We start from the raw sequence: 20,482 nt of genomic DNA, 5'->3' as shown, positions 1-20,482 counted from the left end.
CCAGCAGTACAATCTGGTACAGCACAGTTAGTCAAGCGGAAGGTTAATTGTGTTGGGGTAAAGTGTGGGTACTCTCACTTCTTCCAAGACGTCTGATCGGCGTGGAAGAGTAGGCCAAATACCAGAGGTGGGACAAAGTCATTGTTATGCAAGTCCAAGTCGAGTCGCAAGTCATCAAATTCATGACTCGAGTCTGACTCGAGTCCAAGTCACATGACTCGAGTCCACACCTCTGCCAAATACCCTCTAGAGGGGCTCTCTGGAGCTCCTTCCAGTGGAAGCCCTTTTGCCAGTAATGCTGCATCTTTCACCTGTTTATTTTAGTGGAATGCTACATTAATAGTTGAATTATAATTCAGAAGAAAACGTGTAAAAATAAAATGACAGGACTTAACATGAATGACGATCACGATGATGCAACAACAAAAAAACAACAGAATGAAGGAGGAAAATAAAAACAAAAGAAATATAGAAATGACACCTTTAAAAAAATATCACACATTAGGGGTACCCCAACAAGCACATTAATACTGCAAGGAATATGTGGAAAATGCAGACAAAATAGACACTCGAGAGACTTAAATAAACGGAAGGGAAACAGGGTGAGAGAGGTGAAGATGGAGGAGAATGTGGCAAACAGAAACGGACGATGTTGTTGCAGCATCAACCGCAGTCTGTTTCGACATTCCACCACTCAGCACTTAGGGAACCAGTTCCATTTTCAAGGGATCTGGTTCCACTCTGTGGCACTGGATACTCACGACAACATCACGGGTTTCATGTTTTCATACCTAACCCAGTAGGTTTGCTGACCCTCTGTAACAAAAGTGATCGCGATAAAGGTGCAACCCTGCATCTCCTTGCATACATCACTGCTCGTGGTAGGGCCTCCACCAGAGGTAGCTATAAAGAGCCCCTCTAGAGGATACTTGACCTACTCTTCCAAGCTGGCCAGATGTCTTGGAAGAGGTGGGATTACCCACACTCTACCCCACCACACACGACCTGCCAAACAATTAACTGTGGTAGGACCCAGTTATGCAGAGAGAGGTGGGGGTGGTTTTGTTTAGGAAACTTGTCACATTGTTTTAACTGCCACGTCAGGAGGTCAAACCTAAACGATAACCTCTAGATTTAAAGTCCGGTGTACTAACCATTCCACCATGGTAGCGCCCCTAGCATAAGTCTGGTATGCAGGAGGTCGTCGGTTCGATCCCGACTCTGACACCTGTGTATTTGGAGTTTGCATGTTTTCTCCGTGGTCACGTTGATTTTTTTTCCTCCGGGTCCTCCGATTTTTCCCTCGACATTTAGGAAAAGACGTTTACAGTATTTGGCTGCTGTACATTTCCACGGGATAATCCACTTCAATGAGCTACCATTTGTGGCCAGGTCGCTTCTGAAAAAGAGCTATATAGCTCAGTGGGCCTTACCTGCTAAAATAGAAATAGTTTCTAATTTATAAAATTTTCCCAAAAATCATCTCCGAATGTCAACATTGCTATTCAGGAGACAAAGATGTTGGGCCATGTCTATACTGTGCAAATCAGCACGCGATAGGAAGCTGTACCACCCAGACGTAAACCTGCACATCCATAAAATAGATCAGCAACTGAATTGCTGCGCTTTCATCATATTTACGATACAACTGTACTTACTACGTAGTTTCACAACGAACAACCATTCGAGTATTTGAAATGCAAATAATTATTATAGTCGTTAAAAAAATTGTACAGCAATCCTCTGGAGTGAATAAAATAAATACCGCTTTTTTAATTAAACAGTGACCACAGTGTGGAGAGACTGGCAACCCCGAATGGGAAAGTGGAATTTCTCGAACTGGCTCAGGGCCACCATGGGGCTTGAGGGCCATCTAATTACTTACTGGGGTGGGTGCCAACAAATTATGACACTCTTTACGCTTCGACTGTATTCACCAAATTGTTATGTGTCCGGGTGGAGAGTAACGGTCGGCGATATATTTATTTCGAGTTATAATTAGATGATTACATGAAATTAGGCCGATTTGTTATTAATTGGTTTATGCGTTGAGCTGGGCACAGGGACCGTCCATAAATGACGTCACGCGATTTTGGACGATTTTTGCCCCCCCCCCTCGTCACACGGCGTCACCAAAAGTCAGACCCCCCCCCTCAAATATGACGTCACAAAACTCTGCCCCCCCAAAATAAAACATGCTTCAAATCGCTTGAAACTATTGTCATTGTAGTGCGTATTTAATGTGGCGCTGCACTCTGATGTTGTAAGAGAAAACATTTATTAAAAAGTCTATTTAATTAAGTAGAACGTGTTGTCTATATTTATTAAAAGTTGCGCATTTTGATGTGATGTCACATTTCTCAAACCAACCCCCCCCTCGTCACACATCGTCACAAATGTCTGACCCCCCCCCCCCCCTCTAGGTGCGTGACGTCATTTATGGACGGCCCCACAGCGGCACGCGTTGATGAATGGTACACACTGAGAGGCAAGAAGCACGTGGGGTGTTTCAGTGCCACTCGTTTTCCAAATGCGGTCATTCGGGTTAGGCCGCGTGTCGAGCATTTCGTCTCTCAAGCTTGAAGATGGCCGCCGCCATAGCAGCGGTAAGGGCTGGAGAGAAGAAACTGCTCAACACGAGGCCTAATCCGGAAGGCCATTCTTGGATGAGAAACAAGAATTTGAGAAATCCTAATCATCACTGAATTGGAAAATACTAATAGAGTACAGCAGGACTTGGCACGAGCAAGGATGACTATCAACAGACTGGTCTAAGGAAAGAATGCATCCAGAGATTGGAAATGCATGAAGGCAAAGGAAACGAGTAGACTGAGTGCTGATATCAAGAAAATGTTGGCGTGAGATAAATAACACCTGCGCAGACCTATTGGCAGCGGCAAAAGTGTGGATGGCTTCATCCGTTATTGGACCGGAAAAGGCCATTGATGATATCCATCATAGTAGGTGCAATGACAGAATGAGGACAACATACCATTTTGTGAATACACTACAATGTTGGATATCCAACTCCTTGGGGACTGTGGTATATTGATGGATATGTGAAAAAGGTCATAATTGTGAACATCTATGTAATATGACAGAAGATAAAAATAAAGTGTTAACTGTTTTAACCACGGGAAAATTCTTTACATTACTTTAGATGTAAGAAAATGTATGCGATATTAAGAACACATCTATAGATAATGACATTAACAGCCATACACAAAAACTGCACTGGGTATTGGAAATTCATTTGTCAGGGTGGATATGTGACAATCGCATATGTGGTGTTGCAATGCATGTAACACTTTCACAGCATTTCCAGGGAAGAAAAGAAGACACGCTAAAGGTTATTTTTGATGATGTGTAGAGACGGTGATCACACAATTGCTACTAATCATTGGTGGCAACACAGAGGACATGATCCAAATCCAACCTGGTAGCTAACAGATTTTAATTTCCAAATTGATCAAATGGCCTGCGAATGTCTGTCTCGTGCGATGTTAATACACTTTAGGCATCCGTTGTCGCATACCTTCTGTGCAAGCCCTATCTTGTGCCATGCTGCAAAATGTGTGGTGTGTTTTTACGAGCCACCATAGCGCCACAGAATTAATTGCAAAATAAGCGACTTACCCTGTCATCGAGAATTCCATCGTTGTCATCGTCATCGTCACAGGCGTCACCCATGTTGTCCTTGTCATAGTCCTCCTGACCCGAGTTAGGCAGGTGTGGGCAATTGTCCTTTGAAAAGAAAACACAGCAACATTATTATGAGAATTCGTAAGTAATGTTGTCAGAATTTATATAGCACGGTAATCGAGGCGCTTCGCAAAGAATTAACAACGGTATTTGTGAATGTAACGGTGGAGGTGAGGTGAATGAAATAGACGAGAGGAAGCAATGGGGGCGAATCTGTGATGATGCGTGAATTCGGTGAAAGCGAAATCAATAACAGTAAATGATGATGATGATGATGATGAATGGATTGCACGAATGGCGAATGAGTGATAGCTATATAATGAGAATATGAAGAGGGAACAGTAACAGTGGCGGTGGTGGTTATGAGGAGGAGATTAAGGTGGGGTCATGGCGTGAGCTCGGGAAAATAAGCGAGTTTTGAGTAAGGAGCAGAAACTAGTTTTTAATTCTGATGAATAACTTAAATTAACCAAACCAATATATACAATGTCAAGTTTTGCATGACTGACCAATGAACACACCGAGATAGATAGTCAGAGTTGTCGCTGACATTCCTAATTTTGTTTTTCCAGTTTATATAGAACAGACATAACTAAAGCAGATATTTGAACAACGCATAGTTTCCGTGATGCTTTTATATGTACTTTGTTTATGCGCACGCCAGCTGTGTAATTGTCGCTGTGGATGAACGTCAGGGGCATTTCCATTACTGGCTCAGGACTGTGGAGAGGAGAGTAGTGGCAGCCTTTCCTCGATGGAGAAAAAAACTACTGACAATTCATTGTGTGTGCATACTTCCGTGTGTGTGTGTCAAATCTTTGCTTGTCACAACTCGTGGCCTGATTGGTCGGTGCAGCTCAGGGCTGGGTTTACGAGATGGCATCACGAGAGACTCAGGCAGACACCGTACACCCTGGCCCTGCCGCGAGATTCGCTGCCATCTGTGCAGGAAACGTGAGCTCTGCCTATTTTTTTTAATCACGGCTGGCTGAATCCAGAAAACGGCTACTGGTGAAAACTTTATGCCATGACCTTAGTCTCTCAAAGTTATTAAGCAAAGGGTCTCGTTCATGTTGGAAAAAGGGCAGTGTTCACTGATGTACGTTATGGATGGCCAAGTCGCTGCTATTTCTTGCCGGTTTGGCCTCTTTCCCACTGAGAAGAAGCAGTTTTCTCCAGTGCACGAATCAGGCAGTACATGTGCATTGTTATAGGATCCATTGTTTTGCTTAATTGCACCAACATTTGCATTTTAGTTTTCCAACCGCAGATGAAGTGCAATCTTGTTTTGATACCATTCCTTCGGTAGATAAGACGATTAATAACAAGTACATATTTAAACGTTTAACTGCATTCGAAAGACTGGGACAAAAAAAACTAATTTTTGTAATTTTGTATGAAAGCAAGTGCCATCATAACAAACATAATGCAGTAATATGAGTTAAAAAATTTAGTTGAACAAAATATAATGAAACCCAGATGTGGCGGTGAATTTGTATTCGTCATTTAGGCAAAGAAGGCCATGAAAAATCCCATCTGGCGGGACTGTGTGCATGGCTGTAGCAGTTCAGTGGCCGCGGCGTGTTTGCCTGCTGCTCCCTTCTCTCCCTCCAGCCCTGCCAGTTTGGCGCAGAGCCCCCCCCGCCCCCCATCGCAGCCCGCCCACATCCCCACCTCCTCTCAGGAATGCATTAACCTTTCTGGCGGCATGGGTCACGCGCATTAATCTGCCAGTCCCGTGCGTTCTCTACCCTCGTGCATTCCTTCAGGTAGCCTCTCCCACCACTGCTGTCTGGATTTTGACAGCCGCTCAGACATGGCATGGCAAAAATAACGTTTCCAGTCTTCACCCCCCCCGCCCTGCTCCCCATGCACCCTGTAAAAACTTCCTGCACTCACTCTGAAAATGTAAACCACCAAAAAATCTATAGATCTATGAACAATATGGAGCAGACTGCGAGTGCTGACTTTCCCTGTAAGTGCAAAAAAATGGGCCGAGCCCTTGAACTTGTGAGAAAACACCTGACCTTATTGGCACTTGCATCTAACACTGGTCTTGTTAAATGCTTTTATAAAAAAAAAATATTTATCTTTTATTAATTCGGAAATTTGAGAAGTAGTGGAGAGAAAATTAATTCGACATATGTGTGATATTGCAGCTCTGCATATTTTTCCATTCCTCAAAATATCCCCGAAAGTTTTTACTACAATAAAATGGCTTGACAAAAAATGATTCTCTTCTTACACCTTTCCAAGGTAAAACGATCCTCTCACACATCCTCAATAATATAATCCTTACACCATTTTAAGGCGAGGGATCACTTGCAGTGATTATGCAATTGGCAACAGCCTTCCTTGTTAAATGTGTTTGTTTTGTGGACTTACCAATGTAAAAGCGGGGGACATATAATGGACACAGTTAGTCAAAAACCTTGAGCTTTAGCATCCAGACATTGGGAATGGCATGAGACAGTGCCTCCAAACTGACCAGTTTACTGTATATAATAATTATCGCTATAATCTCCATGCTTGCAGATAATTCATCCTGTTTGTTCATAAGTTCGAAAATAGTTTGACTTAAACATATTTCGAATGCATACTCTTTGGTTTTTCGGTAAAGTCACGTAGGTGAAAACAAAATAAAATAAAAATAAAATAACACATTTTTTATTTTATTTTGTTTTCACCTACGTGACTTTACCGAAAAAACCAAAGAGTATGGATCCTTGCAGTCACGAAAACTTCAAATCTAGAATATTTCGAATGGCCATATTTTGCTACCCATTTCACCATTAAGCAATGTAAAACAATACAAAAGTACTTTAAAAGGCAAGTTATATTCCCTGACAGATACTGTGCTATATTTCATGTCACACCCAGCTACGAGAGCGATGGCACACTGATGAGATCCTTGGCAGTCTGTGCCAGGGGGTGGCTGGCTGACAAGCCCTTACGTTGTTAGCTACTTATGAGGCTATATAGAAATGTGTCAGAGCTGTCAGCAACTACAAACTACCTTTTTATTTCTCGTGACAATAAACTTTGCTGAACTAGCATTGACGTGAGCTATCGCACAGCACGTACATAACTACAATTTTCACTCTTAGTTTTGCTTTGTTGGTGCTTTCATCTGTATTCTTTTTCGCAGACACTTTCTCTTTAGATTTTGAGATGTTTTCACGTTGTTATTTTCCCCCGTTATCAATATAAACATCTTAAAAATATTTAGAATGGAAATGTAATTTAAGATCAGGACTGGGACGCAAAACGGGTGCAGGTGGTGCAATGTTGCCAGGCAGGATCCCAGGGATGGAAAGTGCCATCTAGTGGCACGTCTACTCACGCCTGGGTGGTAGTAGTAGGTGCTCAAAATGGGAACACTCCTAGGAAAGCCAGGACATGTGGCAACTCCGAGTTACATGCCTGAACGTGTGAGCACGGCGGCTGTACAGGGAGCCTCAAAGATCAAAACATTAGGGTCAGGAGACCCGCATGTCTCAACTCGGCCCAAAGCTGAACTCCGTGCAGCTCTACGCATTGGTCATGGAGGCCCTCCTCCACAGGTGCCCCCGCTCTGTGCTGTGTCAGCGTGCACCAAGGCCTCCACATTCCTTCATCTTCTACCGCAGGAGATGAACCAATTATGGATGGATGAAGACAAACATAACTTGTTTTTAGAACAAATACAATTTAAACTTCAGTTTGTGGTTGTTGTTTTTTTGCATCAGCATGATGAAGTTTGTATTTGAGTCTAACCAAATTCCAAGAATGTACATGTTCATTGATGGCTCCAGCACAAGGTTTGCGGTTGAAGAATGGGTGGGTTTTGCCAGACTCGTCTTCAGGGATTTGTGAAAGCCAAATATTTCATTTAGTCTGGATGAAACAGTAGCTTAAAAGATACAATTCCTGCTGAACAGTGCTAAAGTCTAACTGCACAAGTGTCCGTGTCTTTTAACTGGACCTTGCCGCACGTCCGGTGGAGAACAACATTCTCCCAAGAACTGAAGACGGAGAACAATATTCAGAGTTTGGGGAGAATTGCTCAGTCGGTTACTGAGAGCAGTCGATTTAAGCGGACCAGAAAGTGTGGCAGCATTGTCAGTACGAGAATGACAGAGAATGTAATGGGCTTTATGCAAGTCGAAATTTTATAAGAAGCATAAAAGCTTCATTTGGAATGGAGTCAAGAGATATTTTTTGTCAACCACAAACGCCTGTAAAAGAAAAACGCTCCCATACTAGTTTTATGCGGATGCAAGTTGACGTTATTTATTACTTCACAATAAATAGAATTACCGGGGTGCGGGAAATCACATGATTCACCACCCATATAATTTGTTCGAGTGAATTAAGAAATAAACTAAAATCTATAAGTACATTTTTCGATTTAAAGCTTTCGTGACTGCAGGGATTCATCTTCTTGGTTCTTTCGGTAAAGTCACGTAGAAGGGAAGTAATAAAATAATAAAAATAAAACATAATAAAACAATTCTCACGACGTTTCGGCCACAACGCAAGCAGCCATCCTCAGGCGAAGAATGAAACACCCCAAGCTTGGAGCGTATATTTAAGCTGGGTTAGAGGGGGGGGAGGTGGGAAGAAGAGCGCCTAAACAAAATAATTTGCATATCAAGAGGAATTCAGCATATGGAAAATGCGTAGGAGGTGGGCAGGGGGGGTTCCAAATCAATACTATGCCCGTGCATTATGCAGGATTAGCAGCATCAAAGGGGGGGGGGGAAGGGGGGGAGCATTAACAAAGGAAAGGAATGTTAATAGTATGTAGCTGTAGTTACTAAACAACCACGTAAAAAACTACAGTATAAACTGCATGACAAACTAAAGTATAAACTACATAGCATCATCAGTAAACTTACTATACTCTACAATAAGCTGAGTTACTAACAGTAAGTAATACATGAAAAATTCTACGTTGTAAAAATTATATAATATGCTTCCATCTAAACTTTATTCTCTTACATCACACGCGTCTATACCGTACTATATACTTCCATAGGCAAAACCAACATTAAATTACATACTGTATTGCTATAAACCACCCTATACCTTATACATTTTTAATATAACACTATGTATTATTCTACCCACCCTAATGTGTATCAAAATGGTTTATTACGTCCTTCCAGTGATTGCTAAGCCAGAATCCATCTTCTCGGTTAAAATTGTCTCTGTGTTTGTAAATGTGGATCGCCTCATGTACGAATCTCTCATGATAGCCAGATGGCTTGCAGAGAACCTCTGTCTTGGAGAAGTCAATGTCATGTGAGCCCACTGAGTTGTAACAGTGATCTGCCACGGCTGAGGTGTTTGTCCTACAGTGTTTCAGGTCAGCTTTATGTTCACGGATGCGGTCCGAGACATGTCGTTTGGTTTCCCCAATGTAACTGCTACCACAGAGGCAACTTAGTTTGTAGACACCAGGGTACTGTATGTCTGGAACGTCGTGAGAATTGTTTTATTATGTTTTATTTTTATTATTTTATTACTTCCCTTCTACGTGACTTTACCGAAAGAACCAAGAAGATGAATCCCTGCAGTCACGAAAGCTTTAAATCGAAATTTAACCGCCTCTACGGGGAGGGTTTCCACATAACTTTGAGATCCTTCAACAAGCTCCGGGACAAGAAGGCTCAGCTAATCGAGTCTCTCACCTTTCTGAAGAGATGCCGCGACTCTAAGGTAATACCGAACGCATTTACACTAACATCTGCTGCTGTAACTTCTTCTAATGCGAAACGAATTCTGTCTAGAACTAGCTTAGCTCTTATCTCAGAGAAAATCAGACTTACGCGCACCGAACTAGATCAGTTAGACAAGACACTCTACAAATCACACTTATCCTTGAGTGCAACAATGTCCACATCGGATTGGGAACATGTGGAAAAAATGACTGCCTCTTCAGCTGCCGCTATGTCGACTAAATGTAAGGACAACTTGATTTCCAAATTCAACCGCCTCTCAAACAAGAAACCGGACCCACACATTGAAAAGCTAGATGTTAACAAAGTCGTAATTAATCGCAGTAACAGTCCTATTTCTGAAGCTTTGAAATCCGTTTTAGCTAAAGGACTAAACTTTGCAGTCACACCTAGACACATACCAGTTAATGATATAATTGCTCGAGTAGATGTAGCTCTCAAGGGCTTGAGTCACATCGCTGCAGACGTAGCAAGATCGGAAATCTCTGTAACCCTCAAAAACGCTAAGATGCCAGCTAGCAACATCAGCAAAGATGAGCGTTTTGAATTAGCTCAATTAAAAAAGAGGGATGACATTGTCATCCTCTCAGCCGACAAAGGCAATGCCACTGTCATCATGGACAAAATAGAATACAACAACAAAATTCAAGAACTACTCACCGATGGCAGCTATACAAAAATAAAAAGAGACCCCACCAACAGCCTCGTCTCCAAAACCAACAACATCATTTCTGCTTCAACCGCATTAATTGATCAGACCAAACAGTTCTCGTTGAAACCTTCTGCAGCCAGGCCACCAAGATTGTACGGCTTACCAAAGATACATAAAGAAGATACACCTCTTCGTCCCATTGTCTCTACTATCAACTCCCCGACTTACAAACTGGCTCGTTTTTTGTCCGAAATCCTACGGCCTTTCACTGGAAAAACCACCTCTGCAGTACTAAACTCTACTGACCTGGTATCAACAATCAAAGGGATTGCCCTGTCCCCAGACGACCTGCTTGTCAGTTTTGATGTGGTTTCCTTGTTCACCAAGGTGCCTGTGCCTGACACCATCGCAATCATTGAAGACTTGGTTCATCAAGGACTGAATGCTGGGGTACCCCCCCTGGTGAGACACTGCTTAACCAATACATACTTCACCTGGAATGGAACCTTCTACAAGCAAATTGAGGGCACCCCAATGGGCTCCCCCTTATCTCCGGTTGTAGCCAACATCTTCATGGAGAAATTTGAGACGGACGCCATCCAGACTGCCACTCTACGCCCGACCTTATGGAAGAGGTACGTAGACGACACTTTTGTCATCTGGCCACATGGCCGGCATGCTCTAGACCAATTTCTCGACCATATCAATTCCATACACCCAGCCATCAGATTCACCATGGAAGTCGAAAATGATGGCAAGCTACCCTTTTTGGATGTCCTAATCAAAAGGAGACCTGATGGTTCAATGAGCCACTCTGTCTACAGGAAAGCCACCCACACGGATGCTTATCTAAAACCGGATTCCCACCACCATCCATCCCAGAAGAATTCCCTCATCAAGACTCTATATCATAGAGCCCAATGCATCTCCGACCATGAACACATTTCCAGTGAACTCAAACACGTACGCCAAGCTCTTAAGGCTAATGGTTACTCCGACTACACAATCCGCAAAGCCATCACTCCAACCACCAAGAAGGATCCTGTTGAGGAGCCTTTCAAGACCATCACCTTACCCTACATTGCTGGGGTCACAAAAAAGATCTCCAAAATCCTGATTAAACACAAGATCCAGGTCCGATTCAACACAGTACATAAAATCCGTGATCTGGTACCGTCTGTAAAAGATGTGGTTCCAGACATACAGTACCCTGGTGTCTACAAACTAAGTTGCCTCTGTGGTAGCAGTTACATTGGGGAAACCAAACGACATGTCTCGGACCGCATCCGTGAACATAAAGCTGACCTGAAACACTGTAGGACAAACACCTCAGCCGTGGCAGATCACTGTTACAACTCAGTGGGCTCACATGACATTGACTTCTCCAAGACAGAGGTTCTCTGCAAGCCATCTGGCTATCATGAGAGATTCGTACATGAGGCGATCCACATTTACAAACACAGAGACAATTTTAACCGAGAAGATGGATTCTGGCTTAGCAATCACTGGAAGGACGTAATAAACCATTTTGATACACATTAGGGTGGGTAGAATAATACATAGTGTTATATTAAAAATGTATAAGGTATAGGGTGGTTTATAGCAATACAGTATGTAATTTAATGTTGGTTTTGCCTATGGAAGTATATAGTACGGTATAGACGCGTGTGATGTAAGAGAATAAAGTTTAGATGGAAGCATATTATATAATTTTTTACAACGTAGAATTTTTCATGTATTACTTACTGTTAGTAACTCAGCTTATTGTAGAGTATAGTAAGTTTACTGATGATGCTATGTAGTTTATACTTTAGTTTGTCATGCAGTTTATACTGTAGTTTTTTACGTGGTTGTTTAGTAACTACAGCTACATACTATTAACATTCCTTTCCTTTGTTAATGCTCCCCCCCTTCCCCCCCCCCCTTTGATGCTGCTAATCCTGCATAATGCACGGGCATAGTATTGATTTGGAACCCCCCCCGCCCACCTCCTACGCATTTTCCATATGCTGAATTCCTCTTGATATGCAAATTATTTTGTTTAGGCGCTCTTCTTCCCACCTCCCCCCCCTCTAACCCAGCTTAAATATACGCTCCAAGCTTGGGGTGTTTCATTCTTCGCCTGAGGATGGCTGCTTGCGTTGTGGCCGAAACGTCGTGAGAATTGTTTTATTATGTTTTATTTTTATTATTTTATTACTTCCCTTCTACGTGACTTTACCGAAAGAACCAAGAAAACTATAAGTACATTTTCAGATTGGTGAATAACGTTTGTATTTATCAAGTACATAATCACACCTTCAGTTTTTAAGACTTTTCATCCCCCCCCCCAGTTTATTGTGCTCCTGTACCGGCATCGTGTCATGAGATGAAGCGTCACATTACGTCTCCCATAGACAACGCATGTAAGGGAGGCATCATTTTGTCAGCAAGCAGTGTGCCCAATGTCTGCAAGGCATTCTTAGTGACGGGAATCCCTGCTCCATCTCCGAGTCAGGGAGTGCGTCAAAAAACGTTTTGAGGACTCAGCACGAGCAACCAGCTGGATACAATCACGGCGCATAAATATTTTTCGACAATGAACACACGCTAAGCTGGGTTAAGCTAAATACACATTTCAGAGACACGTTTATTACACGTGGCAGCTTGGAAAATAAGTAAGGGTCTGCTCTAGAATTTGTTTTTTTATAATAATACAACATCATATAAAGGTGTGTATGTGTGGTCAAGCTAGTCCCATCAAATATAAACGCGGCGCTTACCTTGCGGCAGTGATAAGTGGCATTGACCACACAGGTCAGGTTGTAGTTGGGCCAGCCGTCAAGGTCGGTGTCCTCTCCACAAATGACCCCGTTTCCAGCGTAGCCCGTGCGGCACTCACACTTGAACGGAGGCTCTGCAAACTGGCCCAGATGGATGCACTTGGCGTGCTTGTGGCAGTTGTGAGTGCCATCCTTGCAGGGGTTTCTGGGCTCGCACGTCTAAAAAAACCCGTAAACAATCACATTTGTTAATATTGACACGTATATATTTTTTAACAAAGTAAAATTAATTTGAGAAATTCACTCCCAATAACATGTACATTTGGGGAGAGGCTGCACAGTGGTTTTTGCACCACAGCACAAACCTGATTAGCTGAGTTTGAGTCCCAACCATGGCTAACACCAGTGGTGAGTGAAATCTGAACCAGTCTTGGGTTTCCTGACTTCACCAAACCCACACTGAAGTTTTGTCAAGCAACCCCAATGACCGTAGGGCATTCCTTTAAATCAGCAGTAAATTGATAAAAGCAATATTTCCAGATGCCGGGCAGTGCCGTCTTTCCATGTCCCAGCCCGCCCCACCACGCACCTGCTTCGCTCGCTTGGCATCAGACAGTCCCACGCCGAAGGGCTGGTTTCCACCGTAGCGCGCCGGGCAGGGTTGGCAGTGAAACCCGGGTGCTGTGTTCTCACAGCGATGGATCCCGTTCAGATGGAAGCAGATGTCCTTCACCTCTTCACACTGCCCATGCAAGAAAGGGTGCCGTTACCGGATCACTCAAAGCGCAAATCAAAACGTGATAGATTTCTCGAGGGTCTCCCCCAACTCCAAATTGCACCCCCGCACCCCCCACCACCACCACCACCGCCCTCGACAGCAATGGGAGAGTGAGGAAATAATTTCCGGAGCCCAGCCCCATCAGAAATTAATCCCCGATCATCCTCGTGTATTCCTTTTTATACCGCAACTCCCATGCAGCACATCCCGAGGCACCAGAACAAAGGGGGTATTTGCGATAATTAGTCAGCGAGGAAGCGAGTTCGCACCGAATATGGTGTCCAAAAACAATGCAGTCTCGAGAACATTCACGACAAATGAGAACAAACAACAATGGAAAGCGAAAATGTGCTTGAGTCTGCTCTCGTTTCTTTTTTTGTGCACCTCATTTATCTATGTTACCTATTCCCGCGGGTAAAAGTGTAAACACGGCAAATGACTTTCACAGAGGAGCGTCGAATCACGTGCGGTGCATACCTCGTTAATGTCAAGACATTCTGCTCCGCTCCCACGGAAGCCAGCGGGACAGGGGCCACACTTCCATGAGCCATCTGGGAAACTCGTGCATTCTACGCCCGTGAAGCACGGGCTGGAAAGGCAGCCATCTGTGACGCGCACAAAGTATCACAAGAGACGTCACACACACACACACCGCTGCGTTTACAAGTTTGTGTGTACGCAAGGTGGATGTGATCGCCTGTATGAGTATATGAGTATGACCTCTAGAGTGACCCCCGTTCAGAGGGCTTCGAATGAGCGAGCCGCTTGAGACGTGAGAAGAATGAGGAATTGAATTTGTAACGCATTAAACAACCCCCGTGGTGTAATGGTTTGCACACTGGGCTAGCAATACAGAGATCGCCAGTTCAAATCGATCTCTCGGCGTGGCGGTTGGTCAGGCTTTGTAGATCCACCCAGCAGCATTATAAATGGGTTACAAGACAGTTAGTCCATCGGCAGGTGGGGTAAAGTAGGGGTATTTCCACTTCTTCCAAGAGATTTGGCCACCGTGGATGAGTAGGCCAATACACTCTGAGCGGGGCTCTCTGAAGCTCCCTCTGGTGGAGGCCCTTCCGCATGCAGTAACATCAGCATGCAATTGCAGAGTTGCATCTTGGTCTTCACCTCTACGTCCCATGAGCACAGCGGCAATGTGAAGCGTGCAAACCGAGTGAGGGGAGGCCGCCGTCCAGCCGTGTGTTGACAAAGGAATATTTATAAAAAAAAAACGTTGAATTACTTCGCATCTCAGCAATCCTATTGCAATTACACTTTGGTTGTTTTTTTGCACAGCTGAATAAAGGCCTCTTGTGTGCACACGCTTGCACAATGTGAAACAAGTTGACTTTTGTTTAAATATTAAGCTTTCTGTTGACAGCATGATGCTGTGCAGCACAATTAGGTTTCAACACGTTATGACTCATTGGTTTGTTGATACTGCGCAGTCTATTTAAGTAAAGATGTTTTTAGAGCTTTATGGTGGTATCAGAGATGTGAGATAAAGGTGCAGCCCTGCAACTGCTTAGCCACACCACCGGCCGTGGAAGGGCATCCACTATCGGGGGAGCTCTATAGGACCGCTCTGGAGGGCATTTGGCCTACTCTACCACGTCGGAGACAAGCATCTTGAAAGAAATGGGAGTCACCCACACTTTGCCCCACCAAACTAAACCCGCTGTTCGACTAACTGTGGGCTACCCATTACGACTGCTCGGTGGACAGGGGTGGGGCTGGGGGGAAGGATTCATAAACCTGAGCCACTGTTTCAAATTCCGGTGCTGGGAGATTAAAAAAAACTCCAACTGGCGACCTCAGGATTACAAGTCCAGCCTGCTAATACCACCATGGTTAGTGTGCTAAGCATGGTGGTATTAGTATTGCTACTATTTGTTTTAATATCCCACACACATCCAGTACATACAATACATGCACGCAAGCAATATGATAATGTTCACATCACCGCGCAGTACTCGACAGATGCCTTGTCACTTGCGGTGGTCGACTAAAACCGGTGCAAACACAAATCTGCGTGCAGGATTCTTCGGATCCAATGCAGTGCCCTCTATTTCACGTCTACACAGACACACGCATGTAAGGGCTGCAGGAGAGCTACGTCTGGTTCGCGTCCACACGCTCGTGTTCTGCCCACCGCTGCTGGCGTCAACGTCATCGACAGCGTTAGAGCCTCGTCCTGACGCTGCCATCAACAGCGTCAGCTGGGATACGGACACCCGGAGCTGTGCGTGTCCCAGCAGTCGGAGTTCATCTTGTCACTCGCTTCGCCACCACACCGTGCGGGTTTGCACTTTTACCGCAAATTCAGGTGCACGTTTGATTGTTTAATCACACGAGTAGCGTTTTCATAGAGAATTGATCTCACATCGAAACACGGTCTAAAATGAGGAGTGAGGAAATGGAGTTCGGTCATTTCTGTGGCAATAACCATAACCACACTGGGCCACAATCACGAGAAATTATGGAACCACAAAGGGTGACTGCAGAATTTTGATGAATCAGCATTAACGATACAATGGGTTCAACCCTGCCGTTTTATGAGCCAGAAACGGCTGAGATTTTGTGTAGGAATGTAACAGTTACAGCTGCTTCATGCTATATTTTTTTTATTCTGACATCTCCCCATGGTAATGCTTTCTTAACCAATTAGGGAGCCTTAGAATGCTCAGCACTGTGATATTAATGTTCCCAGTCACTCTAGTTCGCTCTACAGATTTGTTTTTAATGTTAAAAAGGTTATACCATGTTTCCCTTGCAAAATACGTTTTGAATTGTTGGTAAGTTGTGACCTCCATCAATAAAAAAAAAACTATTACTGTATTTCATTAAAAAACCTCAGACTAATCAAGAACGATTCAAGCTCACTGTCCATGTTGTACACTTTCATAACCTCTGCCTATTTCATATTTGGGGGAGAGTTGGTGGTGGAGAGGACGATGAATTCGGCTACTTCGCTTCGATTCCTGGCCACGGCTAACATCAGTGATGAGTGATATCTGAACTGATTCTGGGCTACCCTCTTCACCAAACCACACTGAGCAGTGTGGTGAAGTTTGGCAAAATAACTCCCGTGGCTGATACGGTATGGGGGGAGGCCTTTATTCAGCAGCGAACTGCCAATAAATATATTCACTCATATAATCCAACGTTAATCGTGCTGTCTGTTGCTAGTCACGTGGCATATTGGGAATTTGGGCCTGTGCTCAGCAACTGTGCATAAAGAAGTAGAAACAATAACGTTAATTTTTCTTGTTGCAATGCTTACAGATCTGAGCTCCTGTCAACAACCTGATGATGCTGGATGCATTCTCCAGTGAAACGTCGCACCCATTTAAATGTTGTGAGATAACTCTCCGACAACAACAACACTGGTGGCGCTGCTGAAGCAGGGATACATTTGGCCACGTTTGATTCACGTGGCACTTATTAATTGGCTCTGTCTGGCGAAGGAGGGTTAATGACACACAATCTTTTTTACACGCAACCGAACAGAAAACGAAACCAATCATTAATGAGGTTTCATGTTCTTAACGTGTCTGTGGTAGACAAAAAGAGTCACGTAAATACCGATGGGGCATTCTTCCTTGTTGCAGATGTCTGTCTCACGTCCGTCTCCCACACATTTCTTGCCGTTGAACTGCGGCTCGGGGTTGTTGCAGAGGCGCGTGTGCTCACGGAGACCCCCGCCGCACGACACGGGGCACGGCGACCACAGAGTCCAGGGTCCCCAGTTGCCATCGACTGAAATGACACAAACACCCGAATTACACCCTGCCTACCAATGGAACAAGTGCTCTCGGTGAACACACGCGATACCAGCCTTAAGTTAAAGAGTAGAATACCTGTGGCATTGACAAGCATTGAAAGTGTTATTTCGGACAAAGGAACAAGGTTGTGGTAGTCGTACCCACTGTGTTTATTTTTGCAGGGATTCTTGTCGTCATGTAATGGGCAGCGGCACTGGCCTTGCAATCCAAAAGTTTCTGGTTCGTTCTCCAAGCACGGCAATTTGAAACAATGTCCAGCCGGCGGTATAAATGGGTTCGTCGCAATTCGTCGATCGGCCGGTCGGGTATGGTGGGGTAACGTGTGGGTACAGCACTCCAAACTCTTCCAAGACGTCTGGCCAGCATGGTTAGAGCAAGCCAATTACTCTCTAGAGGGCCTCTATAGAGTCTGTTACAGTGCAGGCCCTTCCACCGTTAGTGGCGTGAGTGACCAATTGCAGGGCTGCACATTTATCTTTTTTACCATTTATATTTATTTATTACTCGGCAAAACAACCCAACATTGCTCTTTGGTTCTTTCGGTAAAGTCACGTATAAAGAGAAAATAATAAATTAAATTAACCCAACGTTGAACCACTGAAACAATAAAGTGTAGTGTCAAGATTAGCATGAAGACAATGGCACTCACTCGGACAGGGTTCTTTGTTGCAGGGGACGTTCTCGCGGCCCTGCCCGTTGCACTCGCGGCCGCCCAGCACAGGGACGGGAGAATTGCAGAGACGGATGCGCGTGGAGACGCCGTCGCCACACGACACGGAGCACGACGACCAGGGTGACCAGTGGCTCCAGCCGCCGTCACGTTTCACTGCGTCGCGCGCAGAGACAGAAGCAGCAGCAGCATGACACCCCGCGGGTCAACACGACCATCAACCGTCACCTTCACGGCGAAAAGCTGCTCGCCTTTAAGGATAACAATTGTTGCATGTTTAGGGCGCTAAAATGACTCAGCAATTCAAAGTGCCCTCAACGTCTCATCTCAACCGTTCCAATACCCTATTGCAGTCGAAACAAGGGGACACCCCCCCCCCCCTCTGCCATGGCAGCTGTCCCGGTGCAGCACAATGTAAAAAAATGGAGTGTGTTTCAAAAGTATATTTCTAGAAGGAAGTCAACAATTTTTCGTGGGATATTTTTTTAATGTGTAACGATAGTTCCAATGTTATATGTCTATGAGCAGGATACAAATAGATAATTTGTCTCGAAGGTTATGGTGACAATAATGCTGGTCAAATTCATTGGAAATTATTTAAATCTAACAAATCTGGTGCGCCGGCCCAAATAAAGCAATTATATTTTTTATTAAATGTGGCACATCGGAGCATGTGGTGTGACGATTTGAACTGGAAGCAGATGGGACCAGTTTTAATTTTAAGCATTTATATAGACATAAAACTTTTGACTGGTCAAAGATTTAGTTTCATTCTGAAAATTATCTAAACATTTTAACGGTGATACATTGCAACAGTTAAAATGGCATACTGTACACAAGCGCTTTGAAATAAACTGAGCAAATTTACAATACTCCATATGTTGTAATGTCCAAACTAAGTTGTTGTTGAATACACAGTGTAATCACGCAGTGTGAAAGATGTAGGAAAATGTGAGTAACATAAAGTATGACTTAACATGTAGCTTCGTGTGGCCGACATTACAATTCGTAAACAATTATCAGATACAAAGTTGATTACATGGCACAACTTAAAACTCATGAATGCACAACAAACGGTGACGTTATCCGTACAGATTCAATACGTAAATGCAGTGCATATAATACAAATTGCTAGCTCAAAAAAAACATTTAAGAAAAAATAAAATGACAAAAGATGGAAACCCTCAACATTTAAAGTACAGTATTTATTATTTAATAAAAAGATTAAATAATCAACATTTGTATTTAGATTTCCAGTAGTAACTCTCCTAAATGTCTGCGAGATGCTACTGTGACACCTGTCCTGAATAAACCACATCTCAGTACTAATTTCCCATTGAAGTTCTCGAAGGTATTCTGTTTTAACACCTGCCTATCTAACCTCTGATGACCTTTGCAATCTGTTTTCCATACTGCCTCTTCCATTGAAGCCAATGGTCCTCATGTTCTCAATTAAATCTGAAACTTTGATCGTTATTCCCCCCCCCCCGCCGATATTCTGCCCTCCACGACCTACACACTACCTCGGATATCGCTGGCCACACTGTTCTCCGCAAGTGTCATAAGCACAGTGCGTCTGATTCATGGGCGAGTGGAGGTTGTTTCATGTGGGCGGCAAAGAAGCCCGAAAATATTGTTAGAATTTTTCGCCGATATAAACTTGGCTCTGACATGTGGAAAGCATTGAAATGTAAAAAATAAAAAATTGCAAGGAGACCGGTGCAGAGCAACGCTGGGAGCAGAGCAAGAGGAAGATGATCCTGTCTTCCGCCAAGCAGAATGTCTCTCTCTCCGCCCGCAGGCATGAGCACCGCAGGTCGGGTGGGCTGGGTCAAGTCGTGGTGACCCCTTTCCTACACATTGCCACCTGACTCGATGGTCAGCAACAATGTCTAACCAACCTTTCCAGATGCCTTGAGTACCAACGGATAGGGTATTTTTTTACACCCCCAACCCCGATGGAAAAATGCCCCCTCTTTTCAATTGGTGGCAAAAATGTTGACACCTTGAACAGAATTTTATTGTAAATATATTCCACTTTAAAAGCCATAATTTGGCTTTCATAAAAGTGCCTTCTTCACAGTGAAGTTGGGGACCCTCAACTGTGAAAAGATTTGTGTGCAGAGTGCCGGATCTGCCTACTTTTGTGCTGTTTAGATTTCATTGGTGGTATAAGAGCTGTGATTAATAGACCTATTATTCAGACTTCCAACATCAAAGACACCAAGTTATAATCTGGCACGTCTGCCTCTTGTTCTTTAGACAACTTTAATTTAAAGAGCTTGACACAGAGGGGTAAAACATAGAGAGGTGGTTTCTTCCCTTCCAATAGTTATTTTTACAATGTCTGTTCGTGAAGAAGCATATTAACAAAAACTGAAAGCTATTTCTTTTACCTCAGTTTTACTGAACA

The 20,482-nt window shown here is 43.8% G+C and overlaps 1 protein-coding gene across 1 annotated transcript in view; it reads right to left on the bottom strand.

Annotated features, from left to right (window-relative positions):
• The window catches only part of LOC144933399 (thrombospondin-1-like), a 51,886-nt gene that overhangs the window by 17,356 nt on the left and 14,048 nt on the right, over positions 1–20,482 (bottom strand). The window contains exons 9-14 of the mRNA XM_078858118.1: positions 18,049–18,225; positions 17,200–17,373; positions 14,095–14,222; positions 13,429–13,581; positions 12,840–13,058; positions 3,637–3,744 (exon numbers count right to left, since the gene is read on the bottom strand). Coding sequence (XP_078714244.1) covers positions 3,637–3,744; positions 12,840–13,058; positions 13,429–13,581; positions 14,095–14,222; positions 17,200–17,373; positions 18,049–18,225 — 959 coding nt within the window. The remainder of the gene's footprint in view (positions 1–3,636; positions 3,745–12,839; positions 13,059–13,428; positions 13,582–14,094; positions 14,223–17,199; positions 17,374–18,048; positions 18,226–20,482) is intronic.

The sequence above is a fragment of the Lampetra fluviatilis genome, chromosome 7 (assembly GCF_964198595.1).
Source record: "Lampetra fluviatilis chromosome 7, kcLamFluv1.1, whole genome shotgun sequence".
NCBI classification, from domain to species: Eukaryota; Metazoa; Chordata; class Hyperoartia; order Petromyzontiformes; family Petromyzontidae; genus Lampetra; species Lampetra fluviatilis.
The sequence above is the reverse complement of the archived record's forward strand: the minus strand, read 5'-3'. Positions and strand labels throughout refer to the sequence as shown.